Genomic DNA, 18,456 nt, shown 5'->3' on the forward strand with positions numbered 1-18,456 from the left:
AAAACCCAGACATCACACTCTCCCAAACATTCATTTAATTATTTTTGATTTGGAAAAAAAACAACTTAGTTCTTGAACATGCAAAAAAAAAAAAAAAAAAAAAAATAGAGAACTACCAGACACCAGGAGGATCACAGGCCAGGAATGCTGGAAACTGGGTCTAATTTGAACTGAAACATAAGGTTGCATTCTAGTGGGAGGGGCCTGGAGCTGGACAGGGCTAGTGAGGGCCCTGGGCAATTACCTTGCAGCCTTCACACGTAATGCAGCGGTAGTGATAGCCTGTGGCCTTGTCACCGCACACCACACATAGCTCGTCCTTGTCTAAGTAACTGGGGATGTACCCTGGGAAGGAGGAAAAAAGGAGGATGTGAGAAAATAATATCGTGTTCAAGTCAAAGACATACTACAGCCAGGAGGAGGATAAGGAGAAAAGAGGAAGTAACATGGATGAGAGAGAAGGCAAGATAATTATTTTATACATTTTAATACAATTTTTGCTTTAGGATGTATATCTCCTGATCATTGAGATTTTAGTATAAAAGGTAAAGTCTTTCCCTGACAATATACTTCTCCAGTATATTAACCTTATCTGGCATCTTCTCTCACACTTACAGAGCTTATGAGGCCCAGGGTTTCAGAATGCCTTGGAAATGAGTGTGCTCACACTTGCTGTACAAGTGGGAACAGACCCAAAAATTGTGCAGCCAGGCTCTGAGACACTGAGGGCTCTGGATTCTGGACAACACATTCTTTTTGTTTATTTTAGACCTTGTTCCTAGAGGGCTTGATTCACTTTGAAATCACAGTACCATGCAAATAAATTGAGAATACTTTATAGCTGGAAAGGTCCTGGGAGATCATCAAGTTATTTTGAGGTAAACAGGCCTTCAGAAGTTTGGGTTTTCTTAGGGTCACCCTAGAAATTAACAATAGATTCAGGCTCATCCAAGATCTAGTGATCTGCGGAGATGCATGCTCACAAATTGGCTAGACTTGATGGTGTGTGTGTGTGTGTGTGTGTGTGTGTGTTTTAACTCTGATCAGTAGGTTTAATACAATGAGACATGACTAAGGAGAGATTAAGGGCACAACTGTTTCCCCACATGAAAATCACTATGTCCAGTCCAGTCTTGATTAAGATACCATCACCAGAAGTGAAAATTTGATGTTTGAATTTTACACAACTTGTTCAACTTTCTACTTTGGGCTATAGAGACCACTGTTCATGCCAATCAAAAGAGTCTTTGCTTGCTGGTTATCATTCCCCTTTGCATAACTGTAAACCCCCAACCCCAAGGTTGTATATCACTATCTGCTAGGTAATGGATGGTACGGTCACTCAGATTTAATAAGAAACATTAAGAAAATCTACAGGAAAACTCATTAGACATTGATTCATTCCAAACACAGTTTTGGGGCATCCACTCATACAAAAAAAATGATAGGTAAATTTATGTTTTGATAATTTGTGTTTTCCAATTTTTCTATAACAAAGTGTTTTACTTGTGTAGTTTTTATTTAAAAAACCCGGACTTGGTAATGAACTAATACACAAATACACCTGTTGTTTTTGATTCATGAAGACTGACCACTAAAGTCTGTTGAAAAATGTTAGTTCAGTCCAGAGCATCCTGACCATGTTCACTATTACCCATCCCGCCCCCCCCCACCCCCCCCCCCCCCCCCCCCCCCCCCCCCCCCGCCAATTCTAGTTTGATAACTAACTAGTTCTCTGGACATACACCCCATAAGGAAGCTAAATCATCAGCATGTTTATTTATTATTCCAATTTAAATTGAATCTCCTTAGTTCATCCCATAGCACAGATCCTCCTGAGTTAAGCTTTTTCCCACTGGTACTTCCTTTCCTACGTCATTTCTTTATATACTTCAAAAATCTTGAATGGTTCATTCTTTAGTCTTTTCCAACATATGAATTATGATTCCTTTTACATTTGATTATTGGTATCAGGCACCAAATTTTTCATCATATTAACCTTTAACCCTCTGGTAAACAATATATCCATCCACCCATCTGTCCACCTGTCCATCCATCCATTTGTCCCTTTATTTAACAAATATGTATGGGCTTCTTGTGTAAGACACTGGGTACAAACTTGAAATAGCATTAACTTAAAAGGTATTCTTTCTTGAGTCCACAAATTCCAGTTTTGGAGACCCCACTTCACAAAATCTTTCCTCAGAACAGCAACTGCCTTTCTTTTTTTTCTTTTCTTTTTTTAAAATCTTTATTGTTCAGATTATTACACTTGTTCCTCTTTTCTTCCTCCCATAGGTCCCCCCTACCCCATACCCTTACTCCTGCCACTGTCTGCATCTATAGTTGTACAATTTTTGTCTAGTCCCTTCCTTCATTCCCACACTTCTTCCCACACTTCTTCCCCCCTCCCCCTCTACCCTTTTCTATGCCCCTGATTCTATTATTTCACCAGATTATTCTGTTTATCAGATTTTTTTTATTCACTTGGTTTTTAGATTCACTTGTTGATAGATATTGTATTTGTTGTTCATAATTTTTATCTTTATCTTTTTCTTCTTCTTCTTCCTCTTCTAAAAGAATACCTTTCAGCATTTCATATGATACTGGTTTGGTGGTGATGAACTCCTTTAGCTTTTTCTTATCTCTGATGCTCTTTATCTAACCTTCAATTCTGAATGATAGCTTTGCTGGGTAGAATAATCTTGTTGTAGGTTCTTGCTATTCATCACTTTCAATATTTCTTGCCACTCTTATCTGGCTTACATAGTTTCTGTTGAGAAATCAGCTGACAGTTGTATGGGTGCTCTCTTGTAGATAACTGTTTTTCTCTTACTGCTTTTAATACTCTCTTCTTCTGGCACCCCCATAATTCAGATGTTGGTACACTTGAAGTGTCTTAGAGGCTCTTTACCCTATCTTCATATTTTTGGATTTTTTCTTTTCCGGTTTGATGTTTTTTGCTTCTTTGTATTTTAAATCTTTGACTTGATTCTTGCAATCCTCTATTCTGCTGTTGGATCTCTGTATTTTTTCTTTAAGTCAGTGTATGCTTAATTTCTTGTTGGTCCATTTTCATATCCTCGAAGGTCTCACTAAATTTATTGGCTTTTTCTAGAAAATTCTTGAAAAACCTTACAACCATGGTTTTGAACTCTATATCCTGTAGTTTGCTTTCCTCCATTTCTTTCATTTGTGACCGCCTGCTGCCAGACAGTCCAGTTTCTCCCTATATGAGTCTGGGTCCCCAGAGTCTCACTGGAAACTGGAATTCAGAGCAGTTGGGAGCTTGTGTCTCCCTCCGTGTTGAAAGAGACAACCGCGTATTCAGTTACCAGCCCTTTCTGTGCGCGTGCCTCCGTACCTCTGCACTTTACTTCTGCAGCTCCTCTGAGTCTCAGTGTGCTTTTATCTTCTCTTCTAGTTGTAGGATTTCCACTTAGCCAGCTTTCCTGTGGTTCTGGATGGTGTCTGTTTTGTCTTTTAGTTGTAGTTTTGAAGTGGTTGTGCAAGGCAACAAGTTCAGGTGTTTACTTATGCTGCCATCTTGGTTTCTCCTAGCAACTGCCTTTCTGTCCTCAGGACTGCCATAGTGGGATCTTTGAGCACCTTTGCTTTATACCTTGTCCCCTAGCTAGCTGGGTCCTTGCTGCTTTGGGACAATAGACACATTTATATTTATTCTTGCATGTCTTTTTATAAGTAAAGAAATATTTCACAGAACTTTTATCTTTGTCAAGAGTGGGAAGACAAACGTAACTTAAGAAAAAATGAAAGAGAATACATTTCTTTCTGGAAGTGAAAAATATTCTTATAAAATAAACAGTGTGTCTGTGGGTTGAAAAGTTCTAATTAAGAAAACTGAAGTCCAAGTTTTCAAATTCTAGGACACTGCAGGGTAGAGAAGAGAAAGGAGGACTTGGTAAGAGATGAGAGGAGGGCAAAGGGGAGAGGACACAATGGCCAGGGACTCTAGATTTCCACCATCTAAAACTCTTAGAGCAGAAGAAGGAGCAAAGCAAGTTTTAGATTTTTTCTCCTTATTCAAGGCCAATAGGCCGACATTTTGGATGCACCAGCATTAATTGCTCACTACTCAAAACAGCACAAGCAATAACTCTACTGCAGTAGGTAGGCCTAGCACACCTGAAAGGATTTAGGCCAGGAAGACTGGTTTCAGTTATTTTTCATTGGAAGAAATTTTGACTTTTGAGATGACCAACATTTATAAACATTCACGTTCTCAATGTTTTTCCTGAACAGAAAGCATTAAGCTCTTGTAGATAATTTTTTTTTACACTTACTTGATGTTTACCATGGGCCAGAAATGTACTGAATGCTTTACAAATATGACTTCATTTAATCTTCACATCGTCCTTATGAGTTAGCTCTATTATTACCCACATTTTATAGATGAGAAACTGTAGCATAGAGAAATTAAGAGATTTGCCTGAAATAACATAGTAAGTGGTGGAAATAGGGTTCAAACCTAGATAGTAGTCTCCAGAGTCCATGCTCTTAACCACTCTGCCTCCCACGTGATCTTTCTTCACAGCACTTACTGCAGACATAATCTGATAGTTCTCTGTGCTATCATTTAATGTGTGAGTACACTTAATTAAAGGCTATTCCTCACTCAACCATAATCTCCACAGAAGCAAGGGTTCTGTCTAGTTTTTGTTGCTGCTGTATAGCTAGCATGTACTCATTTTGTGACCAATATTTGCCGAATAAATAAATCAGTCTTTTTTTTTAAAAAATAAAAAAGACTTTCTGAAACAAAAATGTATTAATTTTTAGGGCTAAGGTTGGGCATACTAAAGTTTCATGCACAAGAAGGACCTTTCTTCTTCCTATTCCTATAGACTCAAATTCTTAGCAGCTGACACAACCTTTCAATCCATAATTAGATCTAAACCACTTGATGCAAACCAGCAGGAAAGGGAATAGATGGATATAATGAGCTTCAGTCAAAATCTTAATCACAAGGGTAACACACACTGGCAGTCTACAGTGTTTGACTTGCAGTGTGTTTAAAAATTTCAGCCAATTTTTAAAACCAGGAGCTTTCACATAAAACCCAGCATTTTGCTTCTTGTGAAAAAATGGGGATATCAGCAGTAAGTCCCTATTGTGCCCCAATTTTGAGGCAAAAAGTCAGTTGCCATTTACGTTTATTCTTGCATCATGTCTTTTAACAAGTAAATAAATATTTCACAAAACTTTTATCTTTGTCAAAAGTGAGAAAACAAATGTAATTCAAGAAAAATGAAAGAGAATATATTTCTTTCTGGAAGTGAAAAAATATTCTTATAAAATAAGCAATGTCTGTGCAGGTTGAAAGGTTTAAATTAAGCAGTCCTTATCAAACATCTGAGCCTCTCTCATTAATATCAGCTCTCTGGTGCTTCTAGGTGTTAGAGTTTTAGAACTCTGGTGCAAATGTGATCATTTTCTGTTTTTAAGAGAGGGGATGGGTGAAAAGCAAAAAGGTTGGAGTTTATAGAAGAATGGGAAAGGGATGGGAGTGGAAAGGGTCACCAGCAATGGGCACCAGCTGCCTCTGATTTTGCTTTAGGAGTGAACTTATGGCACTGGGCTTACCCGGAACACCCACAGGTATTTCAGGTCCTGCATGTTTGAGAAAAACAGTTGCCTTTCTTTATCTGAAAATCCATTCAGAACAAGACTCAAGATTAAAGCTCTAAAAATGTGGATTCTCAGCTCTTCAGCCTGATGTGACACGAAGGAGAAGGAGTAGCTACATTGTTATCAGGATAACATCATTGCTACTCTAGATGCACTGGTCTCCCTGCGGGTACATCCTGCAGCCATGTGGGTGTGCACATCACACATTGAAGAAAAGGAAGTTACTGACTTCATGGTGCTAATGATCTAGATGGAGTGGGCATAACCAAACATATATGACAAAGAACACAAATTTAGGCTATGGAATGACCTATAACACATATATGTAAGTAGCATGTTGCAGATACATATGTCTATGTATGTTCAAGCGTACTACTCCATTAAGAAACAGCTCAATCTGAAGAAATCTAAGCTTTTCAATATGAAATCAAAGGAGGGATTTTGCACATTACAAAGGATCCATTACTGTAGATATCTAAATATTAAGTTCTTTTAATGTAGTGGTTCTTAACCAGGTGTGATTTTGACTCCAATGGGACATTTGGCAATATCTGGAGCCATTGTTGGTTGTGTATTATTGGCATCTAGTGAATCGAGGCCAGGGATGCGCTAGACATCCTACAAGACTCAGGAGAGCCCCCAAACGTCAATAGTGCCCAGGCTGAGAAACTCTGCTCTAACACACATTATAATATATACTTCCTTTTCTTTTAAAAAATATATTTTATTGATTTTTTACAGAGAGGAAAAGAGAGAGAGAGTTAGAAACATTGATGAGAGAGAAACATCGATCAGCTGCCTCCTGCACACCCCCCACTGGGGATGTGCCCGCAACCAAGGTACATGCCCTTGACCAGAATTGAACCTGGGACCTTTCAGTCTGCAGGCTGATGCTCTATCCACTGAGCCAAACCGGTTTTGGCCCTTTTCTTTTTTTAAAAAGGTAGTTTGTACACGTGATATAGTGTCATTGCATAAAACGAGGGGCACCACCTTTGAATGTGGTGGTGATTAAACAGAAGAGGCTGATAGGCTGTGAGCTGAGCTAGTGACCTGAAGGGATATAGGCTGAGAAAGGCAGAATGCACGCTGGGGTGTGGCTGGCAGTGGGTGGTTGGTGGAGAAAAAGTGCCATTGGTTCAGGAATGGAGGGCAGTGTGGCAGAGAGAGGAACACATGGAAAACTGGCCAAGATTTCTGGAGCTGAGAGAGTGGGCTGAAGCACAAAGCCAGAAAGAAAATGGAACTCATTAGGGAAGGGAAGAGTTGGTGGAACTAGTGTTTGATCTAACAGGACATGGAAAAGGGTCTGACTGTTGAAGAGGAGCCTGTGGTGGATGCAGAGGGCAGGGAAGGACTGCCGCTGAGTGTCTGGAAGCAGAAGTCTTCGAGGGAGACAAGGAGTAAATGGGGAGAAGGGGTCAGGACTATGCGGCGGGGAGTATCTGCAGAGAAAGAGGTCAGGTTGGGGTGACTACTTGAAAGCACATTCTGTTTATCTCCAGGAGAACAGAGGAATTTCATAAAGCAGCTGGTACAGAGGTATGGAAGATGAGGGAAGTACCAAGGACAGCGCATGGTAGGTCAGTCATCATGAGGGTCTGGATAAGGAAGCCTACAGATGCTGAGTGGGCACTGGTATGTAGTATCAGTAGAAGAAGATGGGGTCAAAAAAGGCTGGACTAGAGCACCTGGTAGAGTGGGAAGTAACTCGACCTCAGGCTGAACACACCTGAATCCTGGGAGCTGAGCACAAAGCTTTGAGTTTGTGGAGAAGAATTCACAAAGGGATGTGAGGTGGTGGACATAAACCTGAAGGCAGGAAATAAGCCGCACCCATATTCTCTCCCACGCCTGCCAGGCATCTGACTTCAGTTTCCCATAATGCCCCGGACTCCCGCTCTTAGCTTCCACTGGGAGGAATGGCAGCGCATGCTCTAGGATGAAGTTAGGGCACCCAATGACATCTCTGAAGGGTGTGCCTTTGACAAGAGAGAGAAGAAAGGAAAGAAGAGCCAGTCCATGTTTTTTTCTGAGCTTGGACTTGACTTGGAAACAATTGCTGTTTCTTAGTTTGCTTCCATTTTTTCGAGTTGAGAGGCACTTTCATTTAACTTTTGAAGAGTATGTTATGTATTCTACAAAATGGCTCTATTTTCTGGACTGGTGTTGTATCTTAATAATATATGGGTGGCAATGCCTAATTTGAGTCCTAATGTCACACCATCATTCTTACAATTACATAAGCATTATAGGAAAATCTGCAGTTGCATTAACCTCATAAGTATCATTGCATTTTAAAGACATGATGTCTGTGACAGATCTTTGGGTGGAATGATTGTATATGTGTTTAAACTAAAGAAATTCAACTAGAGAGGAAGAGAGGAATGGGGAGAGAGAGGAAAATGGAGGGAGAAAGAGATGGAGGAACTGAGGTGGTGGTGTGAGGGAGAGTCAAAGAAGAGAAGAGGGGATGGGGAGGGAAGAGGAGGGAAAGTTGAGAAAGAGAAATTGAAATAGTATGGGATCACTTCATATTCAAGTTTATGGTTGGGAATGATTATGCAATGGGATTTATAAATCTTTCTATTTTTGGTTCCCTTTCCTGCCTGCCTTTCACTAGACAGAGTGTGATTCTAGCTTTTAAGGGTACCTGTTTCTCATGCAACTTTTTCCCCGCCTTGGACAGACTTTATAACCTCCCCATCCCCAACTCTATGGTACAACAATCCTTCCCTAAGTTTAAAGAGGCCAAGGAAATTCTAATTAGAGATCATATTTCTAATATGAAGCTTAACTTCTCTTTTTAATCCAAGCCTTTTGATGTGGGCCACTTCAAACATCCCCAACTTTACCATTTAATTTCCATTTCTAACATCTACCCAAGAACTCAAAGTCCACAGAGCTAGGAACACAAAAAAAGATTTAGGTTCCTGTCCCTAAGATCGAGGGAGAATGAAAGCAGATTCAGAAAGAACAGTTTTATGGAGAGTTTCTGCTTCAGTTTTCCATCTTCTCTCTCTGAAACACAAAGAACCGGAACACGCAGTCAGAACCAAACCCAGCGGGACAAGCACATCCCATTTTCTTGATCCTGGCTCCAAAACAGGATATTCTTTCCCTCTTGGACACGGTCACCAGCTCTGGTGCAAACACACCAGCAGCTCTGGGGACGTGTGATTCCTATAAGGATGGCACCCTGCTATGCAGAGAATCCTGTGCAGGACAGGCACTCCAGGGAAGGATTCTGTGTAAACAGACCCAGAGGCTGCCTGGCAAAGCTGCCCGCAGACCAGCCAGCCTCAAGCTGTGTGGGGACTTGGAATGCCATTGGAATTTCTGGTGGAAACAGCCAGCCCCAGTCTCTCCCTTCCCCCCAACGACATCAATTTTAACTGTGCCGAAACCACCGCCGCAAGGAAGACACAACATCCTGGCTGCCAGCTCCCCTCCCCTTCATCTGATTTCCAAACTGGTCCCCTTTCCTCCTGAAGTCTGCGACCAGAACTGGCTGCAAAGACCGATTTTAACTTAACAAATCATGGCCAGGCTACTGGGAAGACAAAAAGATTATATATATATATATATATATATATATATATATATATATATATATATATATATTCACTATATATATGACAGATTTAAAAAAGGAACTCATAGATTCTGAGGGATAGCGATGGTGTTTTTAATTTGTCTCCAACTTTTACAAATTAAATACGTGTTTTCTCATATTCTATAGGGAAAAACAAGACAGACATTATATTCTGTATCTTGGCCCTCCTCAATGTGGAAATGACATCGGCTCCCCCACCGATTCTTGAAGACTTATCTCAAATTTGACTCAATGAACTGAATTCTGACTCCTCAGTGTGTGTTCTCAATGCTTCAGAAGCTTGATGACTTTCCCCCATCTTGGCTATAAATATAAAAACAGGAAAATTGCACAGAAGGAGTCAAAAGTCATTTTAAAGTCAGCCATTAAGATAACCAGGCCTAACATTAGGTCCTGTATGTAGCTTTTTTATTTTATTTCATTGATGTGTTCTTAAGTATTTTTAGCATTTTTTATCTTATTTTTCTTTTTTTTGAATTTATTGGGGTGACACTGGCTAAGAAAATTATGCAGGTTTCAGGTGCCAATTCCACAACGCGTCATCTGTACACTGTACTGTGTGTTCAGTGCCCCAAGTCAAGTCTCCTCCCATCACCACTTCTCCCCCTACCTACTCCCATGCCAGTTTCCACACTGTTGTCCGTAAACACCCTCAAGAAAACAAGATCATGATCATTCTCTATATACTAGAAAACTAGAATTAAAGGCAAGCAAATAAGGCATCCTTAAAAAATAATAAAAAGTTAAGACAACTGCATTAGTGAAATGTTTCTAAAGCTGCAGCGACAGAAACAAACACAGATGAAGCAATTATGAATTTCATGAAAATAGATAAAGATCCAATTGGAATATTGAGGCCTGCCTCACTGGACACCTGCTTATAGTCTTAATTTTCCCTCAAGGAGATACATCTGATGCCCTTCAGCAACAACAAAAATCAATAATGGATCAATATGGATAAGCATGTTGGCCACGACCTTTTGTCCTAAGAGATAGTTGACAGCTGGGTTTAGTTTTACTGGGATTTACTTAAAGACTTGTAACAGTAAATAGTGGCGCATTTAAGAATATTTGCCTGCTTTGATTTAGTGAGTTTGGCAGGTGGCAGTGGCCTTTCAATGGCATATGGCTTTGAGAAATTACATCAATATATGCATCCACAATGTGTCTTAACCTCCAGTTCAAGCAACAAATTAATTAGTAAAAAATCCCGTTCTAACATCTTATAAGCAAATATTTCCAAGTGCTGGTTGAAGAAAACACAGTGGAAAGACAAAAGAGAGTAAAAAAAACATGAAAAAATTTGTAGAAATTTTTAAGAATAGCTGAATGCCCAAATCGAAAGACAGGCATTAATATTTTCTTATGATCCTACATCACTAAGAAAGGCATATCCAGGCATGTTGAGTGAGGTAATGTTGACTTCTTTTCAAAGATAAATTACTTAGAAGCATAATATTAAATGAAATAGAAAACTCACAATCTATCTCACATGGTGTGCTCCTTGCAATAAATAAGAAATCCAATGCCCTTCAAAAGGATGTAAAACTAAATGAAAATGAAGATGAACAAGTCTGAATTTGTTTTACGCTATAATCCTCTTCATATTTCATATTTGGAAGCTACAGAATAGCACAGAAAACATGAACACAGTATATGGTAAAAACTAAACAAGGATTTTAGATTCACTTTATGTTTTTTTAGATTCTGTTTACCAGTTTTTAAAACAGGCTATATTAACTATAGTCACACTAAAAAAGGCAAATGATAATTGTTATAAGAGTCATATCAAATAAACCACATTCTCTTTTAAGATAATTTCACAGAGAAATTCACATTTGAAGATCAATGGGCATCATAAACCTGCAAATTAAGAAACCCATGAATTGGGTTTCCTATGAAATATCCTATAGATTGTACACGGTACACAGAAAAAAACAAGTTTCTGGTATATTTGCACTAGAATTTAGCTACTTCAGAAGGTATTTTCTAACTTGAAGTTGCCACTAAGTTTCCTAAGAACTACCTGTTTGCCTCTTTGATTTTACTTTCTGGAAATATAAGAAATGATCTATTGATAGGAAATGAAGCAGCACTGTAAAAGCCACAGCCTCTATTAAAATAAATGGATATTGCACTTGTTTAAACAGTGGGTATTTTGGAAGATATTTCATATGAGAGTTCATTTGACATGACTGCAGACATGTCAAACCTTAGGAACACAATGGCAATATAAAATGTTCCAGTTTCTTTTTGAGTGTTAGCTTTTTACCGCAGGGTATGGTTACAAGTAGATTCTTTACAGTTTACATGGATAAGTCAATATACTGAAATGAACATTTACAAATCCTAACATGTCAACATTATGGTCTTGTTTGCCTCACTGAAATATGGTTCTAGTTAACTAAATAAACTTTTAATGTAAAATGACAAGAAAAACTCAAATGAGTTTTTAATCTGAACATGGACTGGGGAGAATGATCCCACTTCAAACGCCGCAGTACTTATTCACCAAGGGGAAGCTTTTTTACATGTTTTCTTTAGCAAAGAAGCTGACATTAATCACTTTGGAAATATATATATATATATATATTCTCACAGACACACATACACACACACACACACACCCATATATATGCACACATAAATTCTCTTTCTCTCTCTCTGTCTCTACACACACACACACACACACACACACACACACACACACAGTTTAAAAAAACAATTCAATCCAACTTTGATATATAAAGAAAAAAGTGTTTGGAAATCTTTGTTGTTCATGGACCCTTTTCAATCACCCAGCAGCCTCTCTTTACTGCTGCTTTTCATTTCAAACACTCAGCACCCAAAAGTCAAACATGTGGCAAAGCTGATGCAAACCGTAACTTTAACACACAACGGAAACTTCATACATTTAGGTATCATGGTCCCTACCTTTTTTTTGAGAGTAAGATGGCGACTGCCCTTGAGAAAAAGTAGACTTTTCTTCGGAGAAATAGTCAGGCTGGCTGTATTGATTCAGGGCCATGTCCAAGTCAGAGTCCTTGCTTTTTAGCATGTTTCCAGGGTAACTACAGGTAGAAGGCTGATTCACTGCCCAGGCCTGTTCCATATATATGTTGTTACTGGGCACAGCCTGAGCGCTGCACCCACTGTAACCCGGACTGTCTTCAAAATACGCGTAATAATCAGTGGCCTGCATGTAGCAGTTGCTGCTGGCAGCTGGGTGCACTTCATAGAGTTCTTGCATACAGTAGTTCATTTTTGTTACCCTGGTTCAGCTCCTACTTTACATATACACACACTCTATGCATGCATTCACCAGCCCCATACACCCGGAGAGCCAGGCATATACGCCGAGAAGCATACATCCATACACATGAAAGGAGGAAGGAAGATGAATAAACACCACGACCAACACGGCAAACCCAGCCTGCCTTACTTTGGAATAGCACCTGATGTGCTAAAATCCTATCTAGATGGAGGTGTCTATTGAGCTCTCCTGCCATTTGAACATATTGGGAAGCAGATTTCTGACTAAGTGAGGTCTTAAGCTGTGAATGCAGCTAATTCCTGGGGAAGATGGCAGGCAGGTAGGGATGACCGTAGTCCAGCTACAGCACTGAGAGCAGGGATGTCCCCGTTGCTCCGAAATGGGGGAGATTCATTTTTATAGCTGGTTTTGAATCCCTTTCAGCATGATTAGAAAATGATTACTCATTGTTATGTCATGTTGGTTGACAACTTAAGCATGAAACGTTATAAGGACATCTTAGAGACTATCCTTGGACACACAGAAAATCCTAAAATCAATAATTGAGTTTATTAGCCTGAGGACTGACTCCAAAACATTAATCCAGTCATATGAACAACAGTGGCTCAAATCTGTTGTTGAATGCTACTGATCAGCTTTTAAAACCAGGATCCAACCATTTGCTAATGACACATAGAGTCTCACAGGTTTTTAAAATGGGCCCAGGAAAGCCACATTTGAAAATGCTGCTGGTTTGCACCTGATAATTTTCTACATCATCAGCACTAATCTACATGAGACCTAACGCTCAACTGCTTATTCTGTCTCTATTGTTTTCTTTATAAGTGCCCCAGGGAGAGCCCAGGGGAATGCCCTTAAGAAGAATACCCCTCTATGTCAGCATTTCCCCCTCTGTTGGCACTTAACAGCACTCTTACCAGTAGTATGTGAAAACTGTGCACACCATCATTTTACTCCTATTCCAATCTGCTTCGGAGACTATTTTGAAGTGTAATTGGATTTAATTGTGTTCATGCACTAGACATTTAAAGATAGTGATCCAAATGAGAAAAGAGTTTTCTAGAAGCATCACCACATCTTTGAATTAAGATGTGAACAAGTATCAAATTAAATCATAGTTACTTGCTGATGATTACTAATGGCATTCTCTCCACACGGTTGGTGGTTCGCATGTGTATATCCACCTATACGTGTGTATTCTTGATGATGAGGGTGGAAGCTGCTTTCTTTGAGCCCAGGGCTGTGGTCGGCAAACTGCGGCTCGAGAGCCACATGCGGCTCTTTGGCCCCTTGAGTGTGACTCTTCCACAAAATACAACGGCCTAGGGGAGTCTATTTTGAAGAAGTGGCATTAGAAGAAATTTATGTTTAAAAAATGTGGCTCTCAAAAGAAATTTCAGTCATTGTACTGTTGATATTTGACTCTGTTGACTAATGAGTTTGCCGACCACTGGCCTAGGGAGTCTTCCTCTTTCCTCGGGAGACTTGGTTCGCATGGCTGGGCTTCAGGTGGTGCTGTTGACATTGGGTGTTCCTGCTAGTCCATGAGTGAATGTGTGACCGTGCTGGTATTTCCCTCCCAAGGGACCACAGCAATATAATACGTAATGTCCATTAGTGAGACCTCTGCTTTGGAGAGTAAGTTCCAGTTAACTGCTCCAGGTCAGGGACATATGACAGCAGGAAGCAGGTATTATCACCATTCCACAAACATTTACCGGGCAACTGTTAAGTACAAAGCAGGAGGTGGTGGGAGCAGAGGCTGTTCAAAATTCAATCACGGTCCTTGCCACAAGTAGCTTAACAGGAAGTTGTATTCAACATACAGAGTAAAGTAGACCATGGTTGTGCAAGAGAGCCTTTTAGAGCTGAGGCTTTTTTTTAAAAAAAATATATTTTATTGATTTTTTACAGAGAGGAAGGGAGAGAGATAGAGAGCTAGAAATGTCGATGAAAGAGAAACATCAACCAGCTGCTTCCTGCACACCCCGCACCGGGGATGTGCCCGCAACCAACGTACATGCCCTTGACCGGAATAGAACCCGGGACCTTTCAGTCCACAGACCATAGCTCTACCGCTGAGTCAAACCGGTTTCAGCTGGAGCTGAGGCTTTTTATGAATGTAGTAAAGGAGCTATCGATTCAAGGGAAGAAGGTGAAAAACGAGAGATAAGCTGTGGATGAGACAAAATAAGGGAAGAAACCCAGGCAAAATCTGTGGATGTTTAGTAATAAGACTCCTTGGAAAACTGCAACTATAAAACAAGTAAAACAGCTATAAAAATGAAAACAATTATGAAAACTAAACAACTATAAACATGAAAAATGGAACTATAAAACAAGTAAAGGAATCTTTTCCAAATTGGTACATTTGAACCAGAAAATAAGTTGCAACATCCTAGAAAGCATGAAAGTCACCAAAGAAATGAAGAACATAGCTAACATTTTAATAGTATTTTTATTCTTTGATTACTCTTAAAACAAAAGATTTTTTTTGGCAGATATGGTATTCACAAGGGTTTTTAAGAACACATACACATAACATTACAATTAACATGTTCTTCCTACTGAAAATGTCAAAACATTCCATTGGAAGCAGTGATTATTTTCTGAAAACCCAAGGAAAAAGGATCCAGGCCTTATGTGTGTATGTGTGTGTGTGTGTGTGGTTTTTTTTGGGTCTGATTTCATTTATTTATCTCAAATTTCCAAAAACTAATCTGAAAATTAACCTTTCAATAAAGCAGTTTTCTTTCCTGGCAAATACACTTGTTCCAAGGCCTCTTTCTGGTTAGGAGTTACATGTTGAATCCATCCAATTCTGTAATTTTGTTCAGCACATTTCCTGGCTCCGTGTCTATTTCATTGAAGGCACAAATCCAAGCAATTTCTTGCTTTTCACCAGCAACAATATCAACTTCAGCCAGAGCCTCAACTTTCATTCCAAAAAAACACGTAAAAACAATTTTTCCAAATTGCTAGATGTACTTAAAAACTCGAAGTTTTATTCTGCCTCAGAACTGGATATAAATACTGCAGTGAAAAAGGAAAGAATGCCTCCCCCCAACCCCCAAAATGTTTTCTCTCAATTTTTACAAAACATTTGGAAGACCCTGAGAATCAACAGCATTTTTTTTTTTTTTATTGAATTAGAACCACCCTGAATTCCCTCATAAATCATTGAATAGAAAAACAAGTTTCAGAGTGGAGAGATCAATCCAAGATGGCTGCACAGGTAAATACCTAGCCACAGCTGCACATAACAATTTCAATAAAATACAACTAAAATATAAAATGGACATTACCCAGAACTACAGGAAAGTTGACTGACTGGAAATTCTACAATGAGAAGCAAGGAGAAAACTAAAAGGAAGAGCGGAGGAGCTGTAAAAGCCTAAGGTACGGAGACACGCGGCGCTCGCAGAGAGGACGGAGCCAGAGAGGAGGGGCGACTGAGTGCCTGGCTGGCGTTCCCTAGCGGGAAGGAGATAAAAGCTCTGACTGTGCTGGGCCCCAGTTCTAGGCCAGACCCCAGGAAACCAGGCTCATCCATAGGGAGCTGGGCTGTAAGGCGGAACCCTGGGGGAGCGGCAAAAGGAGGTCCCGGAGGCGCGCACATTGCGCGCAGAGAAGGGACGGTCGGCTGTGCCACAGGATTGCCCTGGCGGGAAGGAGACAGGGGCTCCAGACTGCTCTGAATGCCACCTCCAGCTTCACTTCTAACTGAACTGAACCCCAGTTCCGGGCTCATTGGGGGAGAGTCTAGACTGTTTGGTAGCAGGCGAAAATCGAGTGCACCTTTCTCTCAGAGGTGCTTGCAGCAAGTACTGAAGGACCCTGAGACCCAAGAACCACATAGGGCAGGCATAGGGCGGGGCTGTCAGAAGCCAAGGCTGTAGGCTCCACCCTGAAACTCCGCCCCATCAGGGAAGCTGCGAAAATGTGACAACAAAATATTATAGATCACAAATGAAAGAAATGGAGGACAAAAAGCGACTGGATATAGAGTTTAAATCTACGCTTATAAGGTTTTTCAAGAATTTCCTAGAAAAGGTCGATAAGTCCTATGAGGATATGAAAAGGGATCAACTAGAATTAATAAGAAATCAATGAGAAATTATAAGGGATCAACAAGAAATAAAGAATACATTGTCTGAAATAAAAAATATTATACAGAGTCCTAAAAACAGAATGGAAGATCGCAAGAATCAAGTCAAAGAGTTGGAACATAAAGAGCCAGAAAACACTCCTCTGCAGAAGCAAGAAGACAAGAGGATCCAGAAAATTTAAGATAATGTAAGAAACCTCTGGGACAACTTCAAGTGAACCAACATCAGAATTATGGGGGTCCCAGAAGATGAGAGAGAGCAAGATACTGAAAACATACTGAAAGAAATAGTGACAGAAAACTTCCCCCACCTGATGAAAGAATTAGACTTACAAGTCCAGGAAGTGCACAGAACTCCAAACAAAAGGAATCCAAAGAGGACCACACCAAGACAAATCATAATTAAAATTCCAAGAGCAAAAGACAAAGAGAGAATGTTAAAAGCAGCAAGAGCAAAGCAGGTAGTTACCTATAAAGGAGCACCTATACGATTGTCAGCTGATTTCTCAACAGAAACCATGCAGGCCAGACGGGAATGGCAAGAAATATTCAAGGTGATGAATAGTAAGAACCTACAGCCAAAAATAATCTATCCAGCAAAGCTATCACTCAGAATCGAAGGCCAGATAAAGAGCTTCACTAATAAAAAAAAGCTAAAGGAGTTCATCACCACCAAACCAGAATTATATGAATTGCTGAAGGGGGTTCTTTCGAAAAAGAAAGTAGATAAAGATAAAAATTATGAACAACAAATACGTAACTATCAACAAGTGAATCTAAAAACCAAGGAAACTAAAAAAAAAATCTAATTAGAATCAGAGGTATGGAAGGGGAGTGAACTGATGATTCTTGGGGAAAAGGGGAGAGGGAGATGTGGGAAGAGCCTGAACATAAACTGTGCACCTATGGATGAGGACAATGGGGGGTGGGGAAAGGTCAGAGGGTGGGATGGGAACCTGGTGGAGGAGAGCAATGGAGGGGGGCGGGGGGGAGGGAGGAACATTTGTAATAATATGAACAATAAAACTTATTAAAAAGAAAAAAAAAAGAAAAACAAGTTTCAAAACAGATTTAAGAGAACCCAGTTTCCACTAACTTTTATTTTTTGGAGAAAACAGTACAAAGCTTTCTGAAACTCACTCCTTGTACCTAGTGGGGCTATTGTTTACTTGTAGCAAATGCATGAAATTCTCACTAGTAGCTGGAAATGGAGTTCAACGCTCACACTGAATTTGAATCACGGCCCCTCCCACCCTGATGGAAGCAGTCACAATGCTGTCACTTGTGACGGAGCTAGCAAGCTTCTTTGAAAAATTCATAAAGTAATTTAAACATATTATGTGTCACAATCGAGGTGAGCTTCAGTAAGATTTCTTATTTCCCTGTCTGAATATTCTAATTTAGTTAAAGAAAAGCTTACGAGTTATTTGACCCATAGTGCATCAAATTTCCTGAAATAAACTCACAGGGCTTTCATAATTCTCATTAGAAGTGTTTCAACCAATAATTATATATTATAGAAATCACCTTTGTCTGTGGCCAGAAGGAAATAGCTTAAAAGATTAAGACGAAATCTTGTTTGGAATACCTCATAGGTAAACAACAAACTCTCAAGGACTCTGAGGAAGACATGGTTTCTCTCTCTTTCCCCCCACTCTATTTCCAACTGTGCTGATTCTCAAAGTTCCAGATAGGAATCACTCAAAAACTCTAAAGAACCTAAGTGTCACCCTCAGAAATTCTGATTTAATCGATATAGGGTAAAACTTGAGTATTAAGATTTTTAAGAGTTTCTCAAGTTATTTTCAT

General features: G+C 39.8%; 1 protein-coding gene across 6 annotated transcripts in view; it reads right to left on the bottom strand.

The window, feature by feature from the left end:
* The window catches only part of THRB (thyroid hormone receptor beta), a 285,578-nt gene that overhangs the window by 20,964 nt on the left and 246,158 nt on the right, over positions 1 to 18,456 (bottom strand). For all 6 annotated transcript variants that reach the window (XM_036431621.2, XM_036431619.2, XM_036431617.2 and 3 more), the window contains one exon: positions 245 to 345. In XM_036431621.2, the coding sequence (XP_036287514.1) occupies positions 245 to 345 (101 nt within the window). The remainder of the gene's footprint in view (positions 1 to 244; positions 346 to 18,456) is intronic.

Source organism: Pipistrellus kuhlii, unplaced genomic scaffold (assembly GCF_014108245.1).
Source record: "Pipistrellus kuhlii isolate mPipKuh1 unplaced genomic scaffold, mPipKuh1.p scaffold_m20_p_11, whole genome shotgun sequence".
Classification (NCBI taxonomy): domain Eukaryota; kingdom Metazoa; phylum Chordata; class Mammalia; order Chiroptera; family Vespertilionidae; genus Pipistrellus; species Pipistrellus kuhlii.